The sequence below is a fragment of the Rhinatrema bivittatum genome, chromosome 4 (genome assembly GCF_901001135.1).
Source record: "Rhinatrema bivittatum chromosome 4, aRhiBiv1.1, whole genome shotgun sequence".
NCBI classification, from domain to species: Eukaryota; Metazoa; Chordata; class Amphibia; order Gymnophiona; family Rhinatrematidae; genus Rhinatrema; species Rhinatrema bivittatum.
Genome location: NC_042618.1, coordinates 100,105,101 through 100,129,513, shown reverse-complemented (window position 1 = coordinate 100,129,513; position 24,413 = coordinate 100,105,101). Strand labels below are relative to the sequence as shown.

General features: G+C 48.3%; 1 protein-coding gene across 1 annotated transcript in view; it reads right to left on the bottom strand.

Annotated features, from left to right (window-relative positions):
* Positions 1-2,297: 2,297 nt before the first annotated feature.
* The window catches only part of BUB1B (BUB1 mitotic checkpoint serine/threonine kinase B), a 148,267-nt gene continuing 126,151 nt past the window's right edge, over positions 2,298-24,413 (bottom strand). Inside the window, exons 21-24 of the mRNA XM_029598511.1 lie at positions 21,511-21,650; positions 7,224-7,392; positions 7,023-7,129; positions 2,298-3,153 (exon numbers count right to left, since the gene is read on the bottom strand). Of these exons, the coding sequence (XP_029454371.1) occupies positions 2,982-3,153; positions 7,023-7,129; positions 7,224-7,392; positions 21,511-21,650 (588 nt within the window). The 3' untranslated portion in view covers positions 2,298-2,981. The remainder of the gene's footprint in view (positions 3,154-7,022; positions 7,130-7,223; positions 7,393-21,510; positions 21,651-24,413) is intronic.

The window sequence follows — 24,413 nt, the reverse complement described above, 5'->3', positions numbered from 1 at the left end:
TCTGGGTCCCAACTGATTCCTTTTACGGAGCTGCAAGCCTCCCATGGGTTATCACAGGGAGACTGGTACCAATATTTACAAATTATTCACTTTCTACGAGCAGAAGGGGCTCTTGCTGACCTCGGCAAGGGTAGATCGATATTTGAATCAATATGTGCACAAGCCAGGCCCTTGAAAAGGCCGATATCCCGCCTTTATGCGCTTCTCAATAGTGGACCTAAGCTCAAAGCGTCCTATCAGCGGCAGTGGGAAGTAGACCTTGGAGAAGAGCTCTCGGATGATGCTTGGGAGCAATGTCATATGGTTATGGGTAGAAGTTCTGTTTCTGCTCTCATAAAAGAGAATGGGTATAAATTGCTTTATAGGTGGTACCTAGCCCCTGACCGGCTGCACAGAATGAACAAGAACTTTAGTGAACTGTGTTGGAGAGACTGTGGAGCAAGGGGGTCCTTCTATCATATGTGGTGGACGTGCCCTAAAATACAGAATCTATGGGAACAAATGGTGAAGCTGGCCACTGACTTCACGGGGGTGTGTATTCCTAGGTCCCCCAAAGGTTGCTTGTTAAGCTTGGTGGGAGGGCAGCTCCGGGATGCACAACGATTGCTTGTGTTGCAATTATTTATTGCCACCAGATGTGAAATAGCTTATAGATGGAAAAGCACCGATGGCCCCTCTGAAACGCAGGTACTTACAAGGCTTGATAAGGTGTACCATATGGGTTATCTAACAGCAGTGAAGCATGACAGTGTTCGTAAATTCCATGCTGTTTGGGACCCCTATTGTAAGTGGACAGGCAGAAAGGGTCCGGTCTGAACAGTTGAAGCGGATTTCTTTAGACATGTCCTGGAAGGGTGGGGGGAGGAGGGGTGTTTGGGGGTAGGGGGGAGGTCAGTGGGGGGAGGGGATGGAGGGGGAACATAGGGTAAAATTGATTGCATTTTCTGCTGGGCACACTACATGGTTTCTTTGACGTTCAGATGCAATTCTCTCCCATTGTTCAATGAGTGTCTAATATTGTTGACCTTTATACTACGAGTTATTTGTATGATCTTAGTGCGATAGTCTATATTGTTCAACATGGGATGTATTTATTTCTCATTCTGCCTTGTGGAGTGTATACCAGTTGGTTCTTTGTTTGTATACATGCTTAAATAAAAATTTTCAAAAAAAAAAAAAAAAAACTCTGTTCGAATTTGCGTACTCACACAATTCTATCAAAGGATGGAGTAGCCTGATTAAAAGCGTGTTGCCGACTTCTCATCTTGATCTTCTGGCCAGCTATTGGACACCGTTTTCTGCAAGGGACGTCACGGTTCCCTTCCTTACTTGTTTCACCTATCTCCATAAATGGCTGAAGGACTGTGGTTTGCGAGATCTGTATTTTCGGATTATCCATCATACCATTTGTGACGATGTGCGCCGCTTTCGTATGGGTCGCCTCTCTTCTTCACTATGTATTAAATGCTCCAAAGCCGAAGGCACCATGTTACATCGGTTGATTCTTTGCTCGTTCCTGGAGACTTTCTGGACTCCGCTAATGGCCTGCGTCACTAAATGTATCCAGATCCCTCTACGACTGTCTGCTGTTCTTCTGCTGGCTGGACCGCGGGCGCTCGCTTTTCTACTAGCCTGCCGTACTATACTTGCTGATTGGACTGACCCCTTGGTTACGCCGACACTTGTGGCCTTGCATCATCGCATGATGGACATGGCTCTAATGGAGCGAATGGACTTTCCCAAATCTCCTAAGCCCTTGGACAAAAACTATGCAGATTGCTGGGCTCACTATTATTCTCTTCTCTCCCCGGATTTTCAAAGTCAATTGAGTACAGCAGGCTACAGTGTCACTTGGTACTCCACTACTCCCGGGGCAAGTAACCCCTGAGTGGACTATGTTGCATACCTTTTTCCTCAGATTTTCTCTTTTTTTCTCCTTGTTTTGCTAGCTCATTAAGGGTCCTATTAACATATATGGGTAATGGGAGCTTTTCGGCAGGGCTCGCGGGGGGGCTGTGTCTGTTGGATGAGGTGGTTGTATGGGGGGGGGGGGGGGGGGACGACGTGCGAGATGTGACTGGTATGTGTAGCTTGAATGCGAACGGGGATCGGTTCGGGGGTTTCATTTGATAACAGTGGTGGATGTTGTTACTTAAAAGAAGACTTGCATGACCACTGTACCAATTGTTCTCCTGTTGGTTATCGTTTTTCTTGAATACTTCCTCGTGATTGTGGAAATGCATGTCTTTGCAATAAAAATGATTTTGCAAAAAAAGAAAGGATATAAGCAATATGACTGAGGGTGCACCTAGGCTTTTATTTTTTTTTTTTATTTGAACATAGCTTTGAACCTGAAATATAGCTTCAGATTAAGACATTTAATTATCAACAGAAGCAATCATCATATGACAATGCCCACTGCCACACAATGGCTTCGGTAACAGAAAGAGCCTCAAAAGAAAGGAATTTCCACAGTACAAAGCAAGCTTACTGCATGCACCTATTGGGAGAAAACAGAACCTCTAACCCCATACTGGACTTCTTCTCTCGTATCAAGCCTCCCTGTTGTGGGCATGGCTAACTAGGGTTCCATTTATCCCTCACGAGGTACACTAACACATCCTTCACTGGGGAACACAGCCTTTCTGTTTGGAGGGCGCTGGCTTCATTTCAACATTACTTTCCACTAATGGCTTTTATATTTAAAAGGTTACAAGTTAAATAAAAAGGCTATTAAAATACAAAACAATGATTATAAAACATTACAACAAATTATTATATGTAAAAAAAAAAAAAAATGCTAGTACTTAATTTCCTTTCATTCATCTACCACTCAGGAAGTGCTAATGTCTGTCCGATAGTGCAGGTTCTCCAGCACTATAAGCTGTAGGTAAGAATTCTTATTCAAGTTGTGTGTAGCAGTGAAGTCGAACAAAATGCAGGCATCCTCCTCAGTGAGACTGAGGTGTGCCAATAGCAAGTCATACTGTATGAAGGTGAAGAGACATGAGGAAAAAGTATTCAGGATCTTGGAAAGCACTACCAGGTGGCTTCATTTCTTCTCCCAGCTCCCTCAGAACAGACACAGTAGACGCGCCCTCTGTATTCAGAATCCTCTCAAAGAACCTGGCCCATAGTTCGCTGGAAGCATACCTAGAAAACAGTGCAATGAAATCAATCAATCTATGAAAACCTTCAGCATAAGTGTTTCTTCAACAATCTTCCAAGATTCAGTGCTCTCCTTACAAAAAAAAGGAAGTGTCTCTTAGAAGAGTAAATAAAGAAAATATCAAATCCCCAAATCTTGAGTAAGAGGCAGCCCACACTTCCTGATAGATCTCTGAAGGAAATACTTTTGCTACCATGGGTAAAACATGTATAAGGAATTTATAGTGAGATTATAGTGTAAATCATGTCTATACCTTTTAGTACAGGGCTTCCCAAACCTGTCCTGGGGACCCCACAGCCAGTCGGGTTTTCAGGAGATCCACAATCAATGTGCATGAAATAAATTTGCAAATACTGAGTCTCCATGGTATGCAAATTTCTCATGCATATTCATTGTGGATATCCTGAAAACCTGACTGGCTGTGGGGTCCCCAGGACAGGTTTGGGAAGCCCTGTTTTAGTAGCTTGCACTGCAACCTATCAGTCAATATAGTCTACTTAGATTTGTGGTATTAAGTTCAAATCTATCACCAAACCATTTCATCATGAAAAAAATTGTCAAGAACCCCTAGGATTCCTTCCTAATTTAAGGTGTCACTTATTTAGGACATTTTTTGGAATGGTAGTACTTAGTGTGCTCTATTCATATTCAGCCCTTGGGAGGTTGCTAGAATGGACTGTTCTGTGAATATCACAGACCCCCCCCCATACCCCCCCCCAAGAGTCTTTTAGAAGGGATACAAATCTGTAGTAAGAAAAAGAGAGAGGGAGAAAGTAGAGTTGCTTACCTGTAATAGGTCTTTCTCCAAGGACAGGATGTCGTCAGTCCTCATACATGGGTAATATCAGATAGCGCCTGGCATGGAAAAATGTATGTCAAAGTTTCTAGAACTTTGACTGAGCCTCTCTGAGCATGCATTGTACAACGCATCCAACGCAGGGTCCCTTCAGTTTTATAATATAGAATTCTAAGAAAAACCCACAAAGTGGAGACTACTCCATGAGGAGCTGGGCGAGTCTAATGAGGACTGTCATCCTGCTGTCCTCTTAGAACACCTGCTACAGGTAAGCAACTCTGCTTTCTCCCAGGACAAGCAGGATGGCAGTCCTCACACATGGGGTGAGTCCCTAGCTACAGGTGATCCTCCAACAAAAAAGGGGAAACAGATACATACACACACACACATACTATATATATATATATATATATATATATATTTATTTTTTTTAATATATTCCACTTTTTTCAGCATTTCAAAGCGGATTACATTCAGGTACTGTAGGTATTTCCCTATCCCCAGAGGGCTTATAATCTAAGTTTGTACCTGAGGCAATGGAGGGTAAAGTGACTTGTCCAAGGTCACAAAGAGCTCTTGGTTCCTAGCCCGCTGCTCTAACCACTAGGCTACTTTTCCACTCACACACTCATTTTTGTTAGCAATCAGCCTTTCTTGTATATGCATACAGCCTAAGCAGGTGCCCATGGAACAAAAACGGGCCATAGGCGGGAACAGAGTTGGGTTCTAAACCTCAGACAAGTTCCGAAGGACAGACTGGACAAGCCTGCTATAGTGTCATCCATCCCTGTCCAAACAATAATGGGATACAGATGAGTGCATGTAACTTCACGTTGCAACTCCACAGATCTCCTCCATGGGGACTGCTTTCAAATGGGCCACAGTCGCTGCCATAGCTCAGACAGCATGAGCCTTGACATGACCTGCAAGATGCAATCCCATCTAGGCATAACAGAAGGAGATTTAGTCTGTTAGCCAACAGCAATTCCCAGCCTATTCTAGTCAAAAGAAGCAAAAAGCTGGGTGGACTGTCTATAGACTTCTGTCCATGCGAGATAGAAGGCTAAGGCTCTCTTGCAGTCCAAATTGTTAAGGGCTTGTTCACCATGGTGAGCATAAGGTATGGGAAAAAACATTGGCAAGACAATAGACTGGTTAAGATGGAAGCCTGACACCAGCTTAGGCAGGAACTTAGGATGCGTACACAGAACCACTCTATGACAAAAAAACCAAACCAGGAGGCAGAGGCTTCAAATCCCCGCTGGGCACAGACACCGGTGACTGCATCAGAGCAACGCCCCAATGAGCAGCTCAAAGAGATGGTGCCGGTCCTGGTGCCGTTGGTGCTCAGACACAGAGGCCCTGCAATGCTTTCTCCACAACAAGCTGCACATATTTCTCCAGCTCCTCCTCAAAAATCGTTGATGCCAACACGGACTGGGAGCCAGGAGTGACAACCAGATCCTTTTTGGAACCAAGAGCAGGATTGGTGGTGTCCAGGACCGATGGAGGCTGTGATGAACTCCTGGGAATTGTGGAGGACTGACACTCCTCATCATGGGGCCACTTTGGGGTTTTCACAGTTGAAGCTGGAGCATCCCTATGCCCGGCAATGTGCATTGATGCAGACCATTGATACTTCTTCAGCTTCCTTCAGTGCTCGGCATTGTTCCCCAATCTCTTCTCAGCAAGGTCTTTACCACTAAAAGAATTGGAGAATATATGTACAGAAGGCCTTACTCCCAATCTAGGGTAAAAGTTATCTGAGGCTATTCTAGTGTGTGCCCCTCTCCTGGAAAAGAAGTTCAGGATCTTTCTGTTCAGAGGTGTTGAAAACAGATCCCATTTGTAGAATATCTGGTTTGCTACTCCTCTAATCCAGGATCCATTTGTGACATTCAGAACTAGACAGTCTGTCCACCAAGAGACTTGTCAGTGACAAAATAAGTGGCTGAAAACCATTCCATGGGAAATGGCCCACATCTGGACAGTTTGCTTGCTGATGTAGAACTACCTGATTGGATGAGGATAAATTTGTTGGACAACCAATCCCTGAAAGTCTTTAGGAAAGACTGCGCAGCGGCCGAAAGGAGAGCCCTGCCAAAAACTCCAATACCAGATTAAGATTCCACAAGGGAACCGGCCACTGTAGGGGTGGCCGGAGGTGTTGTGCCCCTTTCAGAATACGAGTCATATCCCGATACGCCGACAGGCGGGTTCCGTTCATCTTGCCCCTGAAATAGGAGACAGCCACTACCTGGACTTTCAAGAAGTTTCTGTGTAGGGCTCTATAGCAGCCCGCCTTGTTCCGTTTTCCTAATAGGAGGTGTACTGGTGTTTTAAGGCCTGGTGTAATATTTTCAGTGTTGCCTTTTCTTAGATAAGGTGGTTACTGTTTGAATGCTGGAAATTGGTGTTTTGGTATGGGATATTTACTAATTATGCAATTTCTATTCTGAGTACTTATCTTTCCCTTCTGTCATTCTTAAGAATAAAAATAATAGTGGGCCTTTTTTTTTCTACTGTGATTTATAATGAGCAGTGTGTCACATGTGTGTGAGCGTGGTAGGTGTGTCATGATTGAGAACCACTGCTCTAAAGAACAACCAAATAAATTAACTGGACAAAGAAATGACTATAAAAAGTTTAAACAAAATTTAACTTGCAAAATTATGCAAACCTGCCACATGGCTACCACAGAATTTGCAAACTCTTCATAATCTTGAAAATTTTGCTGCCAAAAACTGGGGGCATGAACTATAGTGTTTTTCAGGCTTTATAACTCTCGATCCAGAGTTCTGAGGAAACCAGCTGAGCAGAGCCACCAGAAAATTACAATATAAATAAATCCCAAGCTGCTAGGAAAGGATACTATGTCATGTAAAATACAAAGAGAATGCCATATAATGAGCTGAGAGGTCATATCATCCAAGTAAACCATGAACATTGAGTAGATATTTCAGGACAGCAAGAAGGGTGCAATAATAAAACAGGGTGCTGGCAGGCCCTTCTCTGTTTAATAAAGCTTTTGTAACCTCCTGTAATAGACAAGCTTACTTGGGAACAGTTTGGTTGAGCTTCCATTTGTAATCCTCCTGATGGACTTGTAAGTGTTCACCATGCAGCAGTAAGTGTACTATCTGTGCAATACCAAGCAGGTCCACCTAAAACAACAGCAGAGTCTAACTGAGCAAAGGAAAGGTACAACATGACTAACAGAGCATTTAACCCAAATCCCAGTATCAGCATGCAATTTACCTGGTAAGGCGATGACTGCTCAGATAGAATCTGTTGTGCTTGCTCGGTTTCTGCTACTGGAAAATCACTCAAAGAAGCTGAAGGCTGTAATTTCATATCCACACTGTGGGAGAAGTCAACAAGCTTCAAAATGCTGGTATTCTTGTCACAGGCCAGTATCTCTGGGATCCTAAGAAATAATTTAAATAAATAAACACACAACCTCAAATTCTGAAACCTAAAAAATAAAAATATGAACAATGACCAGTGACTCCAAGTTTTGCCAATATTGTTCAGGCCCCTTCCATGGAACTGGGACTGCCCACGAAAGTTGACAGTTTCTGTGTGCCCACATCAGTAACAGATTTTCATGTTTAAAGTCGTCATGTTTCTGAGGAAAACTGGAGTGTTTGCTGAATGACCCAGAGGTCGCAGGAACATTAGAATTAAGTATCTTGACTGACCTTGGATACCTGCTCTTCAAGAAACTAACAGCTTCTGTGTGCCAAGCAGGGGAAGTTAGCCACAAAGATGTCAGTTAGTTCAGCAGCCATTTCTGAAATAAGAGGCTAGTCATCTTGAATTTACTTTTATACCTCTGAATAGTATGGTTGTAAAAATTGCTCCAGGACCATCAGACTAACAGTCCTCCAGGGTTTTAACCTCAGATCCAGTAAGCTGCCTGTGCGAGTATCTTATCTGGACTACAAACTCTACAACCCTTCTGCAATTCCAGAACTTGGTTTTGTTGGTCACAGGGTTGATGGCATAATGGTTTGCAAGGCCTTGTGAACCTCCTCAACTCTGATCATATCATCATAAGAATTGCTATACTAAGTCAGACTGAGGGTCCATTAAGCCCAATATCCTATTTCCAGCAGTGGCCAATCCAGGTCACAAGCACCTGACAGGATTCCAAACAGTAGATAGATCCTATGCTGCTAGCACCCAGGGATAAGTACTGGCTTTCCCCAACTCTATCTAGTTAACAGTTTATGGACTTCTTTTACAGGAACTTGTCCAAACCTTTATTTAAACCCAGCTATGCTGTCTATAGTACATCCTCCAGCAATGAATTCCAGAGCTTAATTATGCATTGAGTGAAAAATAATTTTCTCTGATTTGTTTTAAATGTGCTTACTAACTTCATGAAGCATCCCCAAGTTTTTTAATTTTTTGAAAGAATAAATAACTGATTCACATATTCATGGATAGTCCTTGAAATGTCTTGTGTGCTCTCCCAGGGCCCAATGTAAAGCAGAGTTGCTTACCTGTAAACAGGTGTTCTCCTAGGACAGCAGGATGTAGTCCTCAAATGTGGGTGACATCATCAGATGGAGCCTAGCACGGAAAACATCTGTCAAAGTTTCTACTCTGAGCATGCCCACCATGCCACTATCCATGCAAGGTCCCTCTTCAGCCTCATAATACAGAATTACGCACAAAAATAAAATAAACTTAGGAGAAACCCAACTCTGCGGGGTGGCAGGCAGGTTTCCCGAGGACTAACATCCTGCTGTCCTGGGAGAACACCTGTTACAGGTAAACAACTCTTTCTTCTAGGACAAGCAGGATGGTAGTCTTCACATATGGGTGAATACCTAGCTACAGGCTGCTCCCGTATACACATGGGCCATGCAGTTCTCAACTAGGTGCCTACGGGCATAACAACCAAGTGCTGGAAGCAACAGAGGGAGTCAGCCTGAACCCGAACAAGGGGCCTGAGGCAGGAAGAGTTGGGTTTAACTGCTGAAAAGGTTTTGCAGGACCGACTGACCAAAATGACTGTCCTAGCGACCTCCCCTGTCCAAGCAATAGTGTGAAGTAAAGGTGTGGAGAGAACTCCATGTCACAGCTTTGCAAATTTCGTCCATGGGGACTACTCGCAAGTGGGCCATGGCTCAAATGGAATGCTCCTTGACTTGGCCTCCTAGCTGTAGACCTGCCTGCGTATAGCAGAAAGAGATGCAGTACGCTAGCCAGTTGGAAAAGGCTTGCTTTGATACAGCAACTCCCAACCTATTTTTGTCAAAAGAAATGAAGAGTTGCGTGGATTGTCTGGCCTGCCATTCACTCCAGGTAGAAGGCCATGGCCCTGTTCACCTCTGTATGAATGAGGCTTAGGAAAGAAGGTTGGCAGGACGATTGATTGATTAAGGTGGAAATCTGTCACCATCTTCGGTAGGAACTTAAGATGTGTGCGCTGGACCATCTGGTCGTGAAAAAACTTCGTGAAGGGTGGATAGGACACCAGAGCCTGAAGTTCGCTAACTCTGCATGCCGAGGTGACCACCACCAGGAAGACGACCTTCTAGGTCAGGTACTTCAGGTCACAAGAGCACAAAGGTTCAAAGGGAGCCTGCATCAGATGGGCCAAGACCACGTTGAGGTCCCAGGAAATAACAGGGGGTCTGATGGGAGGCCTCAGCTGGAGAAGATCCCACATGAAATCACCCCAAATTGGCTGTACCGAAATGGGCGAACCATCCACCCCCTGGTGGTAGGCCCAAATCACACTCAGATGTACTCACAGAGGTGGTTTTCAAACCAGTCTCAGAGAGGTGCTGCAGGTAATCTAGCAGCTTAGAGGCAGAACATGGGAACGGGTTCAACCCCTGGCTGTCACACCACGCTGAGAATCTCTTCCACTTCAGGCTGTAAGACTTCCTAGTGGAAGGCTTTCAAGACTCCAGCAGAACACGAGATACTGCCTCCTGACAAAGGAGGAACGATCCCATGCCTCCTTGCTTGTTTAGGTACCACATCATGACCTGATTGTTGGTCTGGATGAGCACACCCTTGCTAGTCAATTGATCTCAAAACGCACAAAGGGCGTACTGGATTGCCCATAACTCCAGAAAGTTGATCTGGCACTATTCCTCTTGAGCTGACCAGTGACCCTGGGTACGAATATCCCCAACACAGGCCCCCCCAGCCCAGATGGGAGGCATCCATGGTGAGTACAACTTGAGTGGGGGAAGCCTGAAATGGAACCCCATCTCTAAGTTGGGCAGATCCACCCACTATGATAGGAGCCCCGAAGTGGTGGAGTGACTCGGATGCATGCCCGAAGGTGCAGAGTGGCCTGCACCATTGGGACCACATGGTCCATTGCATCCTACAGACGTGCAGGTGAGCAAAGGGACTGACATGGACAGTCGCAGCCATGTGTCCGAGCAAGCGTAACATGCTGTGCACAGAGATCTGGTGACTTCGAGAGATCGCTCCCACCAATGAAGCTATGCTGAATGACAGATCCATGGGTAGAAATGCCCAAGCCTGAACAGTGTTGAACCTGGCACCAATGAAGTCTAGTTGCAGGGACAGGTCCAGCTGAAACTTGGGGTAATCGATTGGGAAACCCAATGTCTCCAAGACCCGAATAGTGATGTGTAAGGACTGGAGTGCTCCCTAGCCTGGATGCATTCTTGACGAGCCAGTCACCCAGGTAGGGAAAAACCTGCACTCGCAGCCTCCGCAGGTACGACACCACTATTGCAAGGTACTTTGTGAAAACGCGGGGTATAGAAGCCAGATCGAAGGGCAGCACCCTGTACTGAAAATGGTGTCCGCTCACTACAAACCGGAGGTACTGCCAGAGGATGCGGGCAATCCTTATGTGGGCACAGGCATCTCATAGATCAAGGGAACAAAGCCAATCTCCCCTGCACAGGAGAGGAACGAGGGCACCCAGCAAGACCATCTTGAACGTCTCCCACATGAGGAATTTGTTCAAGGCCCTCAAGTCCAAAATCAAATTAAGGCCTCCTGTTCTCTTTGGGATGAGGAAATCTGGAATAGAAGCTGCTTCCCCTCTGACTGGGAGGGATGGGTTCGACAACCCTGGCCATTGAGAGGGCGGAGAGCTCTTTGAGCAGTATTTCCTGATCTGCTGAGGACACCCATGAGGGGCAAGGGGGAGAATCTGGAGGAACCTCCTGGAAATGTAATCTGTACTTCTCACATACGATGGAGAGGATGCATCGATCTGAGGTGATGGCCATTCAGCAGTTCACAAAGGATTGCAACCGACTCCCAGAAGAACAAGAACACAAGACATGCCATACTGGGTCAGACCAAAGGTCCATCAAGCTCAGTATCCTGTTTCCAACAGTGGCCAAGCCAGATCACAAATACCTGGCAGGATCCCAAGAGGTACATAGATTCCAAGCTGCTTATCCCAAAAATATGCAGTGGATTTCTGCAACTCTACCTTAATAACTGTTAATAGACTTTTCCTCCAGAAACTTATCCAAATCTTTTTTTAAATTCAGCTACACTAATAGTTTTCACCACATCCTCTGGCAATGAATTCCTGAGCATAATTATGCACTGAGTAAACAAATATTTTCTCTGATTAGTTTTAAATGTATTACCTAATAACTTCATTGGTCTTTGTACTTTTCAAAAGAGTAAACATAAGAACATAAGAAATTGCCATGCTGGGTCAGACCAAGGGTCCATCAAGCCCAGCATCCTGTTTCCAACAGAGGCCAAAACCAGGCCAATACCCAAACACTAAGAAGATCCCATGCTACTGATGCAATTAATAGCAGTGGCTATTCCCTAAGTAAAATTGATTAATAGCCATTAATGGACTTCTCCTCCAAGAACTTATCCAAACCTTTTTTGAACCCAGCTACACTAACCACATCCTCTGGCAACAAATTCCAGAGCTTTATTGTGCATTGAGTGAAAAATAATTTTCTCCGATTAGTCTTAAATGTGCTACTTGCTAACTTCATGGAATGCCCCCTAGTCCTTCTATTATTCGAAAGTGAAAATAACCGAGTCACATCTACTCGTTCAAGACCTCTCATGATCTTAAAGACCTCTATCATATCCCCCCTCAGCCGTCTCTTCTCCAAGCTGAACAGCCCTAACCTATTCAGCCTTTCCTCATAGGGAAGCTGTTCCATCCCCTTTATCATTTTGGTTGCCCTTCTCTGTACCTTTTCCATCGAAACTATATCTTTTTTGAGATGCGGTGACCAGAATTGTACACAGTATTCAAGGTGTGGTCTCACCATGGAGCGATTATAGAGGCATTATGACATTTTCCGTTCTATTAACCATTCCCTTCCTAATAATTCCTAACATTCTATTGCTTTTTTGACTGCTGCAGCACACTGAGCCAACGATTTTAAAGTATTATCCACTATGATGCCTAGATCTTTTTCCTGGGTGGTAGCTCCTAATATGGAACCTAACATCGTGTAACTACAGCAACGGTTATTTTTCCCTATATGCAACCTCTTGCACTTAAAACAATAGTTTTAAGTGTATTACCTAATAACTTCACTGGTCTTTGTACTTTTCAAAAGAGTAAACAATTGTTTACTCGTTCTATTCCACTCATTTTATAGACCTCTATCATATCTCTCCGCAGCCATATCTTCTCCAAGCTGAAGAGTCCTAACCTCTTTAGCCCTTCTTCATAGGGAAATTGTTCCATCCTCTATCATTTTGGTCGCCCTTCTCTGTACCTTTTCTAATTCTGCTATATCTTTGAGATATGGTGACCAAAACCGCACACAATATGCAAGATGAGGTTACACCATGGAGAGATACAGAGGCATTAGGATATTCTCTGTTTTATTCTTCATTCCTTTCCTAAAAATCCCTAGCATTCTATTTACTTTCTTGGCTGTTGCTGCATACTGAGCAAACGATTTCACTGTATTTTCAACACCACCTAGATCCTTTTCCTGAGCAGTGACTCCTAATATGGAACCTTGCATTACGTAGCTATAATTTGGGTTACTCTTCCCTCCCCTGACCGGAGGGTCCGCCTCCCGCCGCGTGGGTGGCTTGGACTCCCTCACAGCCAGTCAAAAGTTGGTAGTAGGATTCTGTTGAGGCGCTGGCTGAGTTCTAGGGACACGTTGCTGCTTGGGCGAGACCTTGGTCCAGCCCTTTCAAACCATGCCCTAACTGGCGGATGGTAGTATTTCCTTGGGCAGTAAAATGGGCATTGGGGCCCCTGCTTCAAGGATTTTTTGCCTGAGGTCTGTAGGTCCGAGATCCTAGCTGAGAAATGCTGCAAGGTCTCATGGTGATCTTTCAGCTGTGCAACTGCCTCAATCCTGTCACCAATGAGGTTCTTCCTGGTGCAAGGCAAGTCAGCAATACGGTCTTGTACGTTCGGTTGGAGATCGGAGCCCTTTAGCCAGGCCATATGCAGAGCACTGATGCCTGCTGCAGCTACTCTTGTCACTGTCTCAAAGACATCATATGTGGACCTAACTTTATGTTTGTTGCATTCCAGTCTCTGCTGCACAACCTTTGGAAAGTCCTCCTGGAGTTTTTGAGGGACGTGGTCTGCCAATTCCCAGACCTATATCCAGAGATTCCTGGGATACTGGCTCATATATAATTGGTAACAGGCAATGTGGGCTGCCAACATAGAGCCCTGGAAAACCTTATGGCCTAGGGCATTCAGGGCTTTGTGTTCATGGCCTGGAGGAGCCGAGGCATAGATACGGGACCTCTTTGCCTTCTTGAGGGCAGACTCCACCACAGACTAGTGCGGGAGGTGGCACTGCTTGAACCCCATAGTCGGCTGCACGACATATACTGCATCAGTCTTCCAGTTAACCGGAGGAACAGAGCTTGGGTGCTCCCAGAGCCGAACAACCAAGTCCTTTAATATATCATGGACTGGGTCTGCAATCACTTCCTTAGGAGCATCCACAAAGTGAAGGATCTCCAGCATCTTGTGCTGTAGTCTTCCTCAGTCAGGAGCTTGGACAAAGTCTGCGAATGTCAAGTCCTCTGGAGGGGAGCAGCATCTCTCCTCAGGAGGAGAGGGTTCAGAAACCAGGTCCTCCAAGTTCTCTGAGGAAGAGACGGAAGGCTCATCCTCTCACGGGTCGTAAGGGGTGTCAACCTTGCTCAGATTGCCAGGCGACACTGGTGGAGTCCAAAGTGCGGTCTTGGGCCAGGGTGCCGGGAACACCGAGAGCCCCGGGGATGCCAATGCCGATGGTGCCATCGACGGACCCGGCAACTCAAGGCATAAGGGCTGCGGAATAGACATTGGAATAGGGACCACTGGCCCCCAGATGGCCCTCCTTCGTCTGAGGAATCAGCGATGGGTATGGTCTGATCATGGCCTCATCGATGCCCCCTGTAGCAACGGGAGTTTCCATGGCATCAGTGCAGGTTGTGTCAGTAGGGCACAGAGGAGTAGGTCCAACTGCTCCAGCAACGGTGCAAGCATGGAAGGTGCAGGCTCTGGTGGCAGTGGCTCGATGCCTTGTAGGGCTCATCCTACTGCTAACTGTACTCTCTGCTACAACTCCTCCTCGAATACTGTCGAGATCCACTAGCAGAATTACCATAGTCAAAATTGGAGGGTCCTAGAGTCCTCCCCCGCTCCCAACACTGCCCCAGCATCCGAAAAATGTTGCACGGGTGAATCCAAGATGGCTGCCATCTCTTCTGCTGGCTGTGTATCAGGGCCAGCAGAAGGTGGCAGGCCAAAATAGACATGAGAGTTGAAACGGGCGCTAAGCCCACTGTAGATCAGTAGCTGAGAACTTCTCACATGTGGGCATATGCCAGGCACACACAAAGCTGGCCTAGTCTCCCTGCATGTCGTCTGCCACCCCAGAAAGCTGCAGTCCAATGCAAGTCCTCCCCCAACAGCTTCTGAGCCTGCAAACTCACCTTTATAAGTGAGTGCAGATAAAAATTCTATTTCTCTCTCTTTTGTTGGTTTTTTTTTTCAGCGCTGCCAGACCAACAGGGATTGGGGGGAGAGGAGAAATCAGAATGTGAGCAGAAGCAGGAGGAAACCTCTCAGAGAACTCAAAAGCTCACTTAGCTTTGTTGTCTTCCCCCCCAAACTGCTCCACCACCCATCTGAACCAAGAATCTAAAGGGACTGGGAGATATGTACATGCTCACACTGCTGGCCTAAGCCAGTGGCCTGGTCCCCAGGGTCTGATCCAGATCCAACATCAAGCTGCCCTACCAATCCAGACCCATCTGCTGGAGGCAGAAAATACTGGATTTCTATTGCTGACACCACCTCTTAAGTAGTGGCTATGATGTCACACAGGAAATCAGTTTTGTTTGCCTCCATCTGCTTGTAGGGGGGGGGGGGGGGGAAATCCACTCTTCAGGGCTGGATTGGTATAGCAGGATTAGATGGAGAACCCCTTAAAAGGTAACTTAGTTTAACAGGACTTGGAGAGTGTGCAGGACTACTTCACCATCCATCTTAGGGTCATCGCCCTCCGCAGCCTGCGAGCCCCTCTCCACCTGCTATGGATCAGGATCCGCAACCACTCCCTGTGGGCGCTGGGGCTGAGAATCCGGATCCCCTGAGTCTGTATCCTGCCCAGAAGAATCAGTATCCAGCTGAGGGACCCCAGTGCGAAGAGGACGCTTAGGCTTGTCTGGACCTGCATCTCTATGAGATCTAGCACGCTTCTTAGCATGGGACCAAAGGACAAACAGGTGGTCTGACAGACAAAACTCATTGGTGACCTCCAGGTAACGTATCAGGACACGTTTGACGTCGAGCTTGCAGAGATCTCGAGAGTCAACTGATGAGAAAGAAGGAAGTTCCACCGTCTGATTCAGGTGAAAAGCAGAGACCACCTTGGGCAGGAACGAGGGTACTGTGCGCAAGGTGACCCCAGAGTCGGTGAGCCGTAGGTACGGTTCCCTACAGGACAGCGCCTGCAGCTCGGAGACACGGTGGGCCGAACAAATGGCGACGAGGAAAACCGCCTTAAGAGTGAGATCCTTGAGAGTAGCGGCACGTAGAGGCTCGAAGGGAGGTCCACCCAGGATCCGTAGTATCAAGTTGAGGCTCCATGAAGGACAAGGAGCTTGAAGTGGCGGCTTCAAATGCTTTACACCCTTGAGGAACCGGACGACATCCGGGTGAGACGAAAGCGGAATTTCCTCCCTTTGGTGTATCAAGGACCCAAGGACAGTCACCTGTATCCTCAGAGAGTTGTAGGCTAGACCCTTCTCCAAACCTGCTTGCAGGAAGGAGAGGATCTGAGGCACAGAGGCCGTCCGTGGATGAGCTGAGTGGGCAGTGCACCACGATTCAAAAACCTTCCACACACGGACATAAGCGACGGGCGTGGAAGTCTTCCGAGCCTGAAGGAGGGTCGAGACCACGGCCTCCGGATAACCGCGGCGGCTTAGCCTGCGTCTCTCAAAAGCCAAGCCGCAAGACAGAAGCGATCTGCTCTGTCGAAAAATAGTGGTCCTTGGAGCAGGAGGTGCAATAGATGACCTAGGCGTAGGGGCCCGTCCACTGCCAGGTTGAGCAGATCCGGAACCATGGACGTCGGGGCCACCAGAATCACCAGGCCCTGGTGAACCTCGATCCTTAGTAGGACCTTGCCCACAAGGGGCCACGGTGGGAACACAGAGGAGAAGGTGACGGGGCCACGGCAGAACTAGCGCATCCACGTCCTCTGTGCCGTGTTCTCTTCTGCGGCTGAAGAAACGAGGTGCCTTCGCGTTGTGGGCTGTCGCCATGAGGTCCAGGTGAGGGATCCCCCAACGCCGCACGAGAAGCTGCATCGCCTCCTTGGAGAGCTCCCACTCCCTGGGATCGAGACATTGACAACTCAAGAAGTCCGCCTGAATGTTGTCCACTCCTGCGATGTGCGAGTCCGCCAACCGAGCAAGGTGAAGTTCCGCCCACTCCATTAGCTTGTCTGTTTCCAATGAGACGTGACGACTTCTCGTGCCGCCCTGGCGATTTATGTACGCCACCGTAGTCGCGTTGTCAGAGAGGATCCTGACCGCCCGATGGCGAACGAGGGGAAGAAAATTCTTCAGCGCTAGTTGGACCGCTCTGGTCTCCAAGCGATTGATCGGCCAAACTGCTTGAGACTTCGTCCACTGTCCTTGCACAGACCTAGTCTGGCAGACTGCTCTCCAACCAGAGAGACTGGCATCTGTGGTGACTATTACCCATTCCGGAATGTCCAAGGGCATTTCCTGCGCCAAGTGGAGTGGGTCCAGCCACCAGAGTAGACTGTCTCTGGCGACTCGTGGAAGCGGAAGGATGGCCTGGAACTCCTGCGACACTGGCTTCCAGCGGGAGAGCAATAATCTCTGCAGCGGACACATATGCCAAAGGCCCAGGGTACCAGATCGATAGTGGATGCCATGGATCCCAGTACCTGCAGATAATCCCAAGCTGTGGGCATAGAGACCAGAGAAGCGCTGGACCTGCTCCGTTAATGACTAAGCCCGATCCAGCTGCAAGAAGACCTTGCCCATCACCGTGTCGAACCGCGCTCCCAAGAAGTCTAACGACTGGGACGGAGTAAGACTGCTCTTGGCGTAGTTTATGATCCAACTGAGGGATTGGAGGAGTTGTACCACTCTGTTGACTGCCCGATGACCCTGGCTCAAAGTTTTCGCTCGAATGAGCCAGTCATCCAGGTAAGGGTGAACAAGGATTCCCTCTCGGCGGAGAGCGGCCGCCACCACCACCATAACCTTCGTAAATGTTTGTGGGGCCGTCGCCAGACAGAAAGGAAGGGCCTGGAATTGAAAATGCTGACTTAAGATCTTGAACCTGAGGAAGCACCGATGCGCCTTGAGGATTGGAATGTGAAGGTAAGCCTCCGTGAGGTCCAGAGAGGCCAGGAATTCTCGATGGACTGCCGCAATCACTGAGCGCAGGGTCTCCATCCTGAAGTGAGGGACTTGTTCACAGACTTGAGATCCAGAATTGGGGAGACAGTGCCCTCCTTTTGGGGAAACCACAAAATAGATTGAATAGTGGCCGAACCCACTTCTGTGGGGGGCACTGTGGCAATTGACCCGAGAGCAAGGAGCCAGTCGAGCGGTCTGGCGTACAATGAGCTGCTTTTGCAGTGCCCCGCAGGGAGAGAAGAGGAACCTGTCTCTTGGAGGCCAGGCAAAATCCAATGTGTAGCCTTGTTATAGAATATCTAGGACCCACTGACCCGACATAATCCAGACGCACTCCTCGTAGAAGAGAGAAATCCGACCCCTGATCCTGGGGATCGAGGAGTGGGTTGGCCTGGCATCATTGAGAAGGCTTGGAGGACGTTCCATGGGCCATCCCATCCTTGGCAGGTCCGCACTCTCGAAAGGGACGGGACCAGGAATGCGAACGGGACGAGGGCGTCAGAGGTGTCTGTTGTCTCGTGGTGCGGAAACGGCTTCTGGAGGCACTGAATGATCTCGTAGACTGCGACTGATCCTCCGGGAGCCTATGCACCGCATTCTCTCCGAGGGTCTTAATGATCTGGTCCAGATCTTCCCCAAACAGGAATTTACCTTTAAAAGGGAGAGATCCCAGCCGAGTCTTGGAGGAGGAGTCTGCCGACCAGTTACAGAGCCACAGGAGGCGTCGGGCCGAAACCGTCACAACCATCGACCTGGCCAGGACTCGTAGGAGATCATACAGGGCATCCACCCCGTAGGCAATTACGGCCTCCAATCTGTTTGCCTGACGTGTCTCCTCCAGTGGTAGGTCCTGAGAAGTGAGGAGCTGTTGCACCCACCGAAGGCCCGCTCTCTGTGCCAGCGAGCTACAAATGGCCGCCCGAACACCCAGCTGTGCCCACTGTATCCGGGATGGTGGTGCGTTTGGTGACCGCCGAGACGGCGGAGTCTACTGTCGGGACTTTGAGCAGCTCGAGTAAATCCTCAGGGAGAGGGTATAGCTTCTCCATGGCTCTACTGAACAAACATCCAGCCTTGTCTTACAGCAATATTGTAATGTTCATATTGCGTCAGTTATATGTTTCAAGTTGTTTTCTAAGTTGATCTTAGTGGTTTCATAATAGATTGTACTTTGATTATTATCCGTTCATTATATTCGATATGTTCCATGTAAACCGCCTCCCCGGCGATAGTTATCTTTGTTAAATGTGAACCGGAGTGATATGTATTGTATACAGGAACTTCCGGTATATAAAAACCAAAAATAAATAAATAAATAAATACTGACCTTGAGTGAGGCTTTGGGCGAATCCCATTCCCTAGATAACAACTGGAGGAACATGGGATGAGTAGGAAAAGCCTTCGCCGGCGGGTGGAGCCCCGCCAACACAGGGTCCCCCTTCTTCCCCAGGGGAGCGGGACCAGGCAGCTCCAGAGGAGCCTCAATGTCCAGTTCTTGCAGGATATGCGGAATCAAGCTCGTCCCTCTGGTAATGCGCAACAGCCCAGGGTCATCTCCTTCCACCTGGGCAGCAAGAAGTGGATCATCCAGGGCAGGGTCTGGTACCAGATCCGCCCCCTCCACAGGGGGAAGCACCAGACGCAGCCTGGGTGGTCCCTGGTGTACGCCTGCAGCCCCCCCTCCCCCCCCCGGAGCATCTACTCCCTGGGGCGGTTCCCCCAGGAGGAGGGTCTGCTGTCCATGCCAGTTTGGGGGGGGGGGGGGGGGGTCCGGGGTGGGATCCAGCGGCTGAGACATCCTGGCTAAGTAGGCATTATGCATAAAGTAGCACAAAATCCGTGGAAAATGGTGGGCCTGGTGGGAGCCTAGTTGAAGAATCCCCCAAAGGTAAAACCGGATCCAGAGGTGGCACCGGCGCCAGGAACGGCGGTAAAGGGGAGAAAGGCGCCTCTGTTTCCTCCTCAGAGGTACACAGGTCCATTGGCTCCTGATCCAAAATGGCCACCATTCCCACGCTCAGCGGGATCGGGGCCTGACCTGCCTGAAGGGACGCGCCTGACTGCGCGAAAGCTGAACCTCCCGCTGGCTGCGAGGTGCCCTCCCCACCAGGGAGGCAACTGGTGCAGATCCCCTCCTGGGAGAGCCTGGACCCAGGCTGCCCGCACGCTGCACATGTTGACGCTCTCGGCATGCCTGAGGGGAGGAGGGGACCACGGGGGAAGAAGCAGGCAGTGTCGCGATAAGCAGGGAACTCCGCTCCAAAAACCCCACAGACCCTTCTTCACAGGGCCCGCCGAGGAATATGACTTCTCAGTGAGCAGCAGCAGCCCCAGGGAATGTGCGTCTCGGGGCCGCGGGTCGGGACGCGGCGGGGGGGCTGGATCGACAAAAACGAAACCTGAAAGGAAATAAATTAACACAACTTATCCCGGCCAGCTACCAGAGAGAGGCAGAGACCAAAGACAGCAGACAGAGTGAGAGAGAAACAGGTCTGTCTGCAAGTGTAAAATGGAGAAACACAATTTCTTTTTTTTTTTTTTTTGAACTAAAGAAACTTGATCCCTCTTAACACTGCAAAGGTGAAGGAAAAGATAAGAAAACACTTAGACAGTGTGCTGGGGAACCGATGTTCACCTGCTCCTATCTGCTGGAGTCAGAAAGATACTGAAGAGGGATAGTGGGTGTGCTGGCTTATATGGCATCACCCTGAAGTTTATGTCTGACTCCATCTGCTGGACAGGGGACATAACCCACCGTCTGGACTGATCTGGGTATGTACAGGGAATCTGGCTTTTTTGAGGGTGGACTCCATTACCACCGACTGGTGGGGGAGCTGACGCCGCTCAAAGCCCAGGGATTTCTGTACCAGGTAGACAGCATCAGCCTTCCTGTTTACCAGTGACACGGACACAGGATGTTCCCAGATGCGCAAGAGCAACTCCTTGAAGATATCATGCACGGGAACATCTACCACCTCTTTTGGCACATCAACATAGTGGAACACCTCCAGCATGTGGTGTCTGGCATCCTCTTCCGTCAGGAGCTGGAAGGGAATGGACTCCCCAATGAAGCAGATGAAACCGGAAAAGGTGACGTCCTCTGGTGGAGACTGGTGCCACTCCTCCATGAGGGACGGTTCCAAGAGGACATCCTCTGAGACAATCGGAGGACTCAGAAGTATCGTCCCCCCAAGGGTCATAAACAGACCCTCCTCCTCATTGAAATCCCTGGGTGAGGTCTCACTCAAGCAGGTGATGCTGTATCCATTTTGTCCAAACAGAGGTGAGATGCAACAAAAAAAACACCATCACAAACAAAGATGGAGCTGCAGCACAATCACATTAAGATGCAGATTAAAGATAGACAGATGTGAGACTGCATTTCTGTTGGTCAAAGGAAGGATTGTCGTGAGTTCTAAAGATCCACAGAACCTCTCATAGATGGACAATTTTCTCTTCTGTTGCCCCCTCAACGTCCATCTTCAGTCTAAGCTGCTTCCTCATCCATTTTATGCTTACACTCCTAAATACATACATAAATTCCTCTTGTGAAAAGATTCTCTATACACACCGCCAGCATCAGGTTTCAGAGTATTTAAGCAATTATGGGACAAAATTATAGCATATATGCAATAGAATCCATCTTGTAAAAGAGAGGACTAACCCATCTACCAGGAAAAGTGTCTGTGGGTATAGGTTTCCATGGATAATCTCTGCTGTGTGGAGCTTCTCAACAAGTCTCAACAGATGGTAAGCAAGGACCATCACCACATTCTGGCTAAGTGTAACATCTCCGATAATACCCTGCAATGCAAGAGATGCAAATTACTACCATAGCATGTGCAACATCACTGGTAAAGCAGCTTCTATATATATATTCTATGGTAGGAGCTAGAATACTATGTGGAAAAGATTTTCAGATTTCATAGCACATATGAACAAGTGCTATATTAACATGACCAAAACAAGAATATTTTTAAAAAAAATCTTACAATTTCCAAACGTTTTATGTATGTCAAGATAATTTCTTTTATCATTACTTCTTTCTTTTCATTTTCCTCCTTTCCCATTTTCTCTTACCTCTCATTCTATTCTTCTGTTTCCCCTTTTACCAAACTCTTCTAGGGAGGAGAGCTCCGCTAGTAGTACCTCCTGATGCACTACCAGCCCCCAAAATGGAGACGGAGGGCAATTTGGCAGGACACCAAATAGATTCAACTGGTATCCTGGACGGATGATGAAAAGAACCCACTGGTCCAAGGTTATACTGGGCCATTGGTTCGCAAAGAACTGCAGCCCGTCCCCAACTGGAGGGTCCAATGTCCCAAGCATGGGCAACTGGCCTACGCTCCCTACAACCCAGTCAAAACCTCATCCCTGGAGTTGACTGAGGAGCAGGCTGGGGCTTGGGGGCTCTCCGCAACCTGAGACAGCCACAGGAGCCCTGATAGTGTAGACGGAAGCGAGGGGGCAGAGGATAGTACTTCTTTTGGTGAAAAAGAGTTTCTTGGCCCCTGTCTCACTGGCCACCTAGAAGAGGAGGATGGGTCCAGAGTGTTAGCAGAGAGCTGTTGGAGGGTTTCATGGTGGTCCCAAAGCTGGGCCACAGCATCCCTCATCCTATATCTGAAGAGATTCTCCCCAGTACATAGCACATCAGCGAGTCATTCCTGTACCTCTGGTTGGAGATCCGAGGCTTGCAGCATGCCACTCTGCAGGTGCAGATCCTCTCGATGCAGTCTTGAAAACAACATGGGTCACTCGGACCTCATGTTTCTGCACTTCAGGGCCTTATGTACCAAAGACATGAGGGTGCCCTGCTACTGTTAAGGCAGCTGCTCACTCACCTCCTGAACCTGCTTCCAGATGTCCAAGTACTGGCTCATGTAGAGTTGGGTAGGCAGCGATGTGGGCAATTAACATGGTGCCTTGAAATACCTTCCTCCCAAGAGCATTCATCCCTCTATGGTCTTTCCCCGGTGGCACCAAGGTATGAGCCCAAGAGCGTTTGGCCCTGTCAAGGGCGGATTCAGCTGATGCTTATCAAATCCGGCAGCCTTCTGGACAATGTAGACCACTTCCGCCTTTTTATTAACAGGAGGCATAAAGGCCGATACAGTACAGTGTGTTCCGGCGGAGTGCACAGTTATCCTGCGTTTGGACGCGAGTTTTCGATGCGCTAGTTTTACCCCTTATTCAGTAAGGGGTAATAGCGCGTCGAAAACGCGCTGCCAACCCCCCCCCCCCCCAAACTAATAGCGCCCACAACATGCAAATGCATGTTGATGGACCTATTAGCTATTCCCGCACATTTTACTTTCAGAAATTAGCACCTACCCAAAAAGGTAGGTGTTAATTTCTGCCGGCACCGGGAAAGTGCACAGAAAAGCAGTAAAACTGCTTTTCTGTGCACCCTCTGACTTAATATCATGGCGATATTAAGTCAGAGGTCCCAAAAGTTAAAAATAATAAATAAATACATTTTAAATCGGCCCGTGGTTTGAAAACCGGACGCTCAATTTTGCCGGCATCCGGTTTCCGAACCCGTGGCTGTCAGCGGGTTTGAGAACCGATGCCGGCAAAATTGAGCATTGGCTGTCAAACTTGCTGACACCCGCTGCTCCTGTCAAAAAAAAGAGGTGCTAGGGACACGCTGGTGTCCCTAACGCCTCTTTTTGTCGCGGGCCCTAATTTAAATATTTTGTTTTAGTGAATTGCGGCACAGGAGAGCGGGCACTTGCCCGCTCTTCCCGCAAACTTTACTGTATTGGCCTGATAGTGAGGGGGTGTTCCCATATCCTCAGCAGCAGCTCCTTAAGAGTCTTGTGCACCAGGACCACCACAATTTGCTTAGGAGGCTCCGAAGCATTTTGGGCCTGGCATCCTCCTCCGTTAAAAACTGAAACAGGATGACTTCAGCCATCACACTCACAAATCCTGCAAAGGTGGAGTCCTCAGGCGAAGACTTCATTTGCTCCTCTGGAGGAGAAGGGTCTGATGGGAGATCCTCAGTCCTTGGAGGAGGGCTCCAAAGCATCATCCCCCAGGGGTCATAGGGTTCCTCACCCTCACTGTAAGGAATAGGGGATGGGTCCCTAGGTGCTTGGCCTTTGTCCAGAGGTGCAGGCACTGGTAAAATTGGATGGGTGGGGGCAGCGGCAGACCTCAGCATCTGCCAGCCCTGGTGGAGCTTCCTTGGAAGAGGAACTGGCGCCAACCACCATATCAGTAGGGAGAGGTCTTGGTGCCAATGTTGCCCCAGGAACAGATACCAGCTGGGCGGTAATGCACAGATAAGCAAGCTGAGATTCTCCAAAAGTGATATGAGGACAGGCAGCACTGGGTCCGGTGCCATCGGTGCCACAGGACCAAAGCCTTGCGCGCCTGGTCCACTGCCAGCTGGACGCGCCACTCCAGCTCCTCCTTGAAAGTTGCCGAAGCCAACGCTGACTGGGAGGAAGGAGGCGTGACCAGATCTTCCTCAGATCCCAGAGGTGGATCGGCACCTAGCATCAGGACCTGTGGAGACTGTCACAGACCCCTGGCATTAATGGAGGATGTGTGCTC